This window comes from Xenopus laevis, chromosome 3S, assembly GCF_017654675.1.
Source record: "Xenopus laevis strain J_2021 chromosome 3S, Xenopus_laevis_v10.1, whole genome shotgun sequence".
Taxonomy (NCBI): domain Eukaryota; kingdom Metazoa; phylum Chordata; class Amphibia; order Anura; family Pipidae; genus Xenopus; species Xenopus laevis.
The window spans coordinates 36,329,222-36,337,863 of record NC_054376.1 but is presented as its reverse complement, the minus strand read 5'-3'; the positions used below and the strand labels follow the sequence as shown (position 1 = coordinate 36,337,863).

At 42.9% G+C, this 8,642-nt stretch overlaps 1 protein-coding gene across 3 annotated transcripts in view; it reads left to right on the top strand.

Annotated features, from left to right (window-relative positions):
- Positions 1–2,788: 2,788 nt before the first annotated feature.
- Positions 2,789–8,642, top strand: part of coro2b.S (coronin, actin binding protein, 2B S homeolog) — a 43,963-nt gene continuing 38,109 nt past the window's right edge. The window contains exon 1 of one of the 3 annotated variants that reach the window (XM_018255231.2): positions 2,789–2,809. Coding sequence is in view for 1 of the 3 variants with exons in the window: in XM_018255230.2 (XP_018110719.1) it covers positions 8,204–8,347 (144 nt within the window). In the remaining 2 variants the exon portion in view is untranslated. Of the gene's footprint in view, positions 2,810–8,197; positions 8,348–8,642 lie in introns of those variants that run through there. The other 2 variants (XM_018255230.2, XM_041588190.1) reach the window with 2 other exon arrangements.

Below are 8,642 nucleotides of genomic sequence, written 5' to 3'. Positions count from 1 at the left end.
ACCTGCAGAGTTACTCACATAACTTCTCTTCAGAGGTGTAACTACAGAAGAAGCAGACCCTGCGGCTGCAGGGGGGCCCGAGAGGCATAGGTGCCCCATACCCCCTAATTCATATACAATTGCAGTAAATATTGATAAAACCTCTAGATATTTTGGGGGCCTGAAAAATAATTTGCTGTTGGGCCCAATAATATCTAGTTAAGCCACTGCTTCTCCCTACAACATAATAACAGCTATGGGAAGGAAATATCCCCAACTGATCTGTTTGAAAAAGTGAATGGTTAAATTGCACTGATTTTATAGCTCAGCTTGCAGCCAAATGATTGGATGGGATGTGACAGCAGCATAGAGCATGTGCAGTGAATCAGCAGAAAAGAAGATGGGGAGCTACTGGGGCATCTTTGGAGACAGATTTTTACTGCTAAAGAGCTGTGGTTGCATTGGGCTGGTACAGAAGCTCAAAACATAATGTACAACATTTCTAGCTACTTCTTTAGTTAAGCTTTAGTTAACAAACTGGCACTTTATCAGATCCATCAGTTTGCACTCTTCTTTGTATCTACGTATAACTTCTACCTCTGTTGAATTTTGAATCTATATTTTGATGCATGTATAAAAGCGGTTTTAATGCAGTGACCTCCTACAGGATGGGGTTCATATATCATTGAGATAGTTCTCTACCCTCGACCATTAGCTCTCACCAGCTGCCTGAAATGCTCTAAGTATCTTGAGGATTTCCATTTCTGTGCAACAGTGAATTAGCAACAACCCATCAGCCTTAAGATTGGGCAGATAGTGATTGGAATGACAGACTGGAAGATGGATAAGGGAGGGCTGAAGCAGAAAGAGAACTAATAAATGCTATAATTACAATACATAATAACTGGCTTGCGCACATCATTAAAAAAACTCAAAAGTCAAACTGCAGAGTTACTCACATAACTTCTGTACAGAGGTGTAACTACAGAAGAAGCAGACCCTGCGGCTGCAGGGGGGTCCGAGAGGCATAGGAGTCCCATAGGCCCTAATTCATATACAATTGCAGTAAATATTGGTAAAACCTCTAGATATTTTTGGGTTCTGAAAAATAATAATATCTAGTTACGCCATTGCTTCTGCCTACAAGATAATAACAGCCATGGGAAGGAAATATCCCCAATTGATCTGTTTGAAAAAGTGAATGGGTAAAGTGCACTGATTTTATAGCTCAGCTTGCAGCCAAATGATTGGATGGGATGGTGTTTCTGTGGCAGGTCCAGTCACTGCAACTGTTGGCCAATGACCTACATAACCAGTGGACCATCTGGAATTTGGAAGTAAAGCAATAAGGGGGTCAGTAAGTGACCCCACACACTGGAATATTTTACAGCCTTATGGCATTGCTGGCTGCCTCATTTTATTCTAGGGTTGCCACCCGGCCGGTATTTTACTGGCCTGGCCAGTAAAAATGATGGTTAATCCCAATGTTATTAATAGGGAAAAAATACAAATATATAGCAAGGCTGGTATTTTTTTAAGGTGGCAATCCTATTTGGCCCCTGTAACTCCCCATGTTCTTTTCTGCTGATTCACTGCACATGCTCTGTGCTGCTGTCACTTACTGAACTTAGGGATCTATGTACAATATACAGTACACATAGAATAGAAATGTCACAATATAAGGCTGATTAGTACAGATACAGTAATTAGTACATGGCAGCACAGAAACCAGTACAGTTAATATCAGATCAATTCCAAGATGGTGACCCCCTGTGACAATTTTTACATTTTAAAAAATTATTTTTATTCAAGCAGTATTTGTACAAGGTCACACCATCTCCATATTTATAATGTATCACATTCACAATATTACAGACATTTCTATTTTGTCAAGACCATGAAGGAAATATGGCTTGAGCTATGTATTCCCAATATCATGAATCTAATGTTACTATTATTGCTTAATCATTCCAGTGTAGTTTGGGAGATGGGATGCTTGTGTAATTTGTAACATGTTTTGCTTTTATACTTGTATACTGGACAAGGTTGTCCGATCCGCTGTCATCCATGATCTTGTTGTACTTGAACTCCAAAATCCTTTAAATAGTGCTCATGGTAACAAAATACATTGACTGGATCTAAAATGGCACAAAATGTAGCAATAGTTGTACATACAAGTGCTTATTTACCCTCCGGGTGCTTAGTTGCTAAAATTGGCATTACCCATAGAAACCAATCAGCAATTACATTTGATCAGACTCCTACAAGTTAGAAAATGAAAGCAAGTATCTGGTTGGTTGTTATTGGCAGTGACACGGGTGCAATTTAGAGCTTTATTAGGATGTTATAGTCATGTAATGTCATAGTGAACCAAATCATTGTGCTGCAGAAATGCAGTTAAAACCGGAATCCTGGATTCATACAGTTTGACACAAATACTGGGGGATTTGTGTCAGTAACCATGCAAAATGAAAGTTCTCTTGTGTGTAGCAGAGCAGTTTGATACAGGCCAGCAATACAGGACTAACATAAATGGATTCCAGGATTTGTATATCCTCTCACAAACACACTGGATTACAAAAGGCGGCCCCAATACAGGATTTAATCAATTTGTTCCCATCACTGCTGTGCAGCTCCAAAAACAGCAAGTCTGATTGTTCATTAAGGCAAACAATACAGGATAAATCTAGGATTCCTATACAGCACTGTTATCCAGGCGAAGGATAAAGGACTGATTATTTGTGTTACGATGGACTTGGAAATGCGTTGATTTGCTGCACCGATCAGCTGTACACAGAAAGTGTGTTGTGTCTTTGGGCCTACAGGAAAGGTACATGGAATTCTGGGAACTGCTGTGTATAGTGTTACTAATGGCTTAAAGTTACCAGATCACTTATATTCAGGGATACCTCTTATAAATGCATGTGGCAGGGCTGCATTGATTGTATTTGAATTAAAGTGCAACCTGTACAGCCTTTCAAGCTGTTTTTTTTTTTTTTTCTTCAAATGTGTTTTCAAGTGATCTTGTATCTGACCCATTTTTGGAGCACATTTCATGCAAGTGAAAGGGCTACTGGATAATGGCTTACCAAAGCTACTGATGTTTGTAAGGCCAGATGATGTACTACTGCAAATCCAGCCTGTTATGCATTCATATATTTGTAAGGTTTAACGCTGAGGATGCTTAAAAATCCAGCTACAGCGATTACATTTAATGTAGCCCAGCAACTTGCATTTATTAGAATTCTCCCTGATGTTTCAATTGACCTGCTGCAGCATGACTCTCTAAATAAATTGCATGATGTGGATTTTATATATGGCCTGTATTAAAGGGGTGTGGTGGTAACCGTATCCTAGTCCATTTGCGGGGCAACAGCAAATAAGTTCTCTATAAGCACCACCTCTCCCTACTATACCTGCTATCCCACAGCCACAGTCCCTTCCCAGAGACTATTATCCCTACTGCTACTATAGGCACCATCTCACCCTACTATACCTGCTATCCCACAGTCACACTCTCTTCCCAGAGACTATTATCCCTACTGCTACTATAGGCACAATCTCTCCCTACTATACCTGCTATCCCACAGCCACAGTCCCTTCCCAGAGACTATTATCCCTACTGCTACTATAGACACCATCTCACCCTACTATACCTGCTATCCCACAGTCACACTCTCTTCCCAGAGACTATTATCCCTACTGCTACTATAGGCACAATCTCTCCCTACTATACCTGCTATCCCACAGCCACAGTCCCTTCCCAGAGACTATTATCCCTACTGCTACTATAGACACCATCTCTCACTACTATACCTGCTATCCCACAGTCACACTCCCTTCCCAGAGACTATTATCCCTACTGCTACTATAGGCACCATCTCACCCTACTATACCTGCTATCCCACAGTCACACTCTCTTCCCAGAGACTATTATCCCTACTGCTACTATAGGCACAATCTCTCCCTACTATACCTGCTATCCCACAGCCACAGTCCCTTCCCAGAGACTATTATCCCTACTGCTACTATAGACACCATCTCTCACTACTATACCTGCTATCCCACAGTCACACTCCCTTCCCAGAGACTATTATCCCTACTGCTACTATAGGCACAATCTCTCCCTACTATACCTGCTATCCCACAATCACAATCCCTTCCCAGAGACTATTATCCCACTGTTACTATAGGCACCACCTCTCCCTACTATACCTGCTATCCCACAGCCACAGTCCCTTCCCAGAGACTGTTATCCCTACTGCTACTATAGGCACCATCTCTCCCTACTATACCTGCTATCCCACAGTCACAGTCCCTTCCCAGAGACTATTATCCCACTGTTACTATAGGCACCATCTCTCCCTACTATACCTGCTATCCCACAGTCCCTTCCCAGAGACTATTATCCCCACTGCTACTTATAGGCACCATCTCTCACTACTATACCTGCAATTCCACAGCCACAGTCCCTTCCCAGAGACTATTATCCCACTGTTACTATAGACACCATCTCTCCCTACTATACCTGCTTTCCCACAGCCATAGTCCCTTCCAAGAGGCTATTATCTCCTGTGCTACTATTGGCACCATCTCTCCCTACTATACCTGCTATCCCACAGTCACAGTCCCTTCCCATAGACTATTTTCACACTGTTACTATAGGCAACATCTCTCCCTACTATACCTGCTATCCCAGAGCCACAGTCCCTTCCCAGAAACTATTATCCCACTACTACTATAGGCACCATCTCTCCCTACTATACCTGCTATCCCACAGCCACAGTTCCTTTCCCAGAGACTATTATCCCCACTGCTACAATAGACACCATCTCTCCCTACTATACCTGCTATCCCACAGCCACAGTCCCTTCCCAGAGACTATTATCCCACTGATACTATAGACACCATCTCTCCCTACTATACCTGCTATCCCACAGCCACAGTCCCTTCCCATAGACTATTATCCCACTGTTACTATAGGCACCATCTCACCATATTATACTTCCTCACTGACCAATAGTTAAATTATTGATGAGTAAAGTCAATCAAACATTGAACTAGAAGTCTACACTTCTGTGGCAAATAATATAGATTGCACAATTCCTACAGACCTATTTAAATTGATGCAGGCAATCTAACCCCATAAGCTGCGTTATAAAGTAGTACCTACATTATTTTTACATTTTGGTTTATTTCAAGATTTTCCTCGACATAAGCAGAATAGTAGTGTTATACAATGCAATGACCATGACAACTAATCCGTGATTAGTTATGTTCTACTGCCAGTTATAAAATGACAGCACTAGTGCAATGGTCATACAGTTACCCCAAGAGTTAATAGAATCCAGGAAATATGTAGTCGCAAACACTGGATGGGTGTGAACAAGTAGTAAATCCATCGTACTTGCTTACTGCCTGTAGCATTAGGTTGAATGTATCCTATAAAATGAAAATTCTACTTATTGAAAGAAAATATCATCTTTAAAGTATACAGTTATTGAACGTATTTGTTTTACATTATTTGTAAATGCGATTACTACTGAAATCAGTATCCCTTTCTGTTCTCTACCCTGAATCCAACTGATTAACAGACCTAAAAAAAGCATGCTTTCTGCATCTGATTTTTGCTATATATATTTATAAACCACTGTCAAGTCATAATGAATGTGTCTTGGAGAGTTGCTTGGCAATACATTTTACAAACATTAGACAACATTTTATTTCGGGGTTTATATCCCCTTTAATATATTTTAGCGGTATGAGGTCCATGCAAACTCTCTGTGTCCACCACCACCGTTTCTTTTGTGGTTGTGTCTCAGATTGGCATGCACATACAGTACAGAGTACAGAGGGAACAGCACAGTCTGTGAACTCACGCATACGCTGCTGTCACCATCATAACTGTAGCTTAGTGTTTTTCTGCAATGGCCAGTTAAGCCTATAGCAGTTTGAGCATCAAATGAAAGTAAATACCCTGGCATTAATGTCTCAAGAGAACATCAAACATTGACTTTCATCTATAGACCTTGGGAAAGTAATGGTGCTGCACAAGACCAGGACAGTACTGACCCACTCAAGACAGAACTTACCGGCAGTAGCAAAACCATTATATGTGCATTTTATTACTAACAGAACAGAAGTGTGTTTTGGAAATACACACACACAATCAGATGCTGGTTCATAGGTATTTACTGGCTTCTGCTGCTCCTCAGGTGAGAGCACATTATCCCTGCTGCTCCTCAGGTGAGAGCACATTATCCCTGCTACTCCTCTGGTGAAAGCACATTATCCCTGCTGCTCCTCATTCAAGAGCACATTATCCCTGCTTCTCCTCAGGTGAGAGCACAATATACCTTCGGCTCCTCAGGTGAGAGCAGATATCTACGGCTCCTCAGGTGAGAGCACTGTCGGACTGGCCTACAGGGATACCAGGAAAACTCCCGCTGGGCCCAGGTATCAGTGGGCCCTCCTGCTTCAAAACATTTGGCCTATTTCATGGCCATTACCTATTTCTATGAGAACAAAGCGACTAAATAGATTGAATGATAGATTATAGCATGTAAAGAAAAGAGACTAGCAGAATAGAGGTTGAGTGAGGAGAGGAATTATAATAGTACTGAGAGTGAGCCCCTGATCCAATGTTTTTTGGTGGTCCCCTGGTGTCCCAGTCTGACACTGGGTGAGAGCACGTATCTACTTCTTCTCAGGTGAGAGCACATTATTTCTACCGCTCCTCAGTTGAGAGCACATTATATCTACCGCTCCTCAGATGAGAGCACATTATATCTACCACTCCTCGGATGAGAGCACATTTCCCTGCCGCTCCTCAGGTGAGAGCACATTATTTCTACCACTCCTCGGATGAGAGCACATTTCCCTGCCGCTCCTCAGGTGAGAGCACATTATTTCTACCGCTCCTCAGGTGAGAGCACATTATATCTACCGCTCCTCAGGTGAGAGCACATTATATCTACCGCTCCTCGGATGAGAGCATATTTCCCTGCCGCTCCTCAGGTGAGAGCACATTATACTGTATCTACCGCTCCTCAGGTGAGAGCACATTATATCTACCGCTCCTCAGATGAGAGCACATTATATCTACCGCTCCTCAGATGAGAGCACATTATATCTACCACTCCTCGGATGAGAGCACATTTCCCTGCCGCTCCTCAGGTGAGAGCACATTATTTCTACCGCTCCTCAGGTGAGAGCACAATTCCCTTCCACTCCTCAGGTGAAAGCACATTTCCCTTCCACTCCTCAGGTGAGAGCACATTATATCTACCGCTCCTCAGGTGAGAGCACATTTTATCTACCACTCCTCAGATGAGAGCAAATTATATCTACCGCTCCTCAGGTGAGAGCACATTATATCTACCGCTCCTCAGGTGAGAGCACATTATATCAACCGCTCCTCAGGTGAGAGCACATTATATCTACCGCTCCTCAGGTGAGAGCACATTATATCTACCACTCCTCAGGTGAGAGCACATTATATCTACCGCTCCTCAGGTGAGAGCACATTATATCAACCGCTCCTCAGGTGAGAGCACATTATATCTACCGCTCCTCAGGTGAGAGCACATTATATCTACCGCTCCTCAGGTGAGAGCACATTATATCAACCGCTCCTCAGGTGAGAGCACATTATATCTACCGCTCCTCAGGTGAGAGCACATTATATCTACCGCTCCTCAGGTGAGAGCACATTATATCAACCGCTCCTCAGGTGAGAGCACATTATATCTACCGCTCCTCAGGTGAGAGCACATTATATCTACCGCTCCTCAGGTGAGAGCACATTTTATCTACCGCTCCTCAGGTGAGAGCAAATTATATCTACTGCTCCTCAGGTGAGAGCACATTATATCTACCACTCCTCAGATGAGAGCAAATTATATCTACCGCTCCTCAGGTGAGAGCACATTATATCTACCACTCCTCAGATGAGAGCATGTTTTCCCAGCCACTCCTCGGGTGAGAGCATATTATATATACCGCTCCTCAGGTGAGAGCATGTTTTCCCTGTCGCTACATCAAACAGTGCTACAGTAGAGAATGTTTTTAGGGGGTACAGACAAACCAGGACAAGCTTTATAAACCCTCCAGCATTCCCTTTAAACTGCAATATGCCTCTGGGCTGGGAAAAGGTTAACAGAACTGCAGAGCTGCTTCCTGCCTGATCATTATGGATGCAAAGTGACATCACAATTCGCTAAGGATGGGAATAATGAGGAGGAGGGGAGGCAGCACAGAGAGTGTGTGTGTGGAGGCAGAAACAGGCACAGAACTCTGCAGTCAGAAATCAGCAGCCCGGGCACCTGGTCCCTCTGCACTGACACAGCTCTGTATGACTGTCACCAAGGTAAGATTAGGCAGTGCTATTTCACCTCCTGCTCTGCATGGGAGACACAAGTTTTGTTGGGAGGGGGGACAGAACGTGGATCCTTAGAGAGGAAAAGATTAAATAAAGGTTGGAGAAAGCGGGGTGGAAAGATGACAGAAAGAGTAACATGCTCATAATATCCCTGTGTGTTGTATGGAAATACTCACTGGCAGTTGGAGAGAGGCAATGTTTGTCAACATGCTGCATTGCAGTAATAATAATAAAAGGCTCAGCAATAACCCCACTGAGAGCCCTAAGATCTTTATTCTTCTCA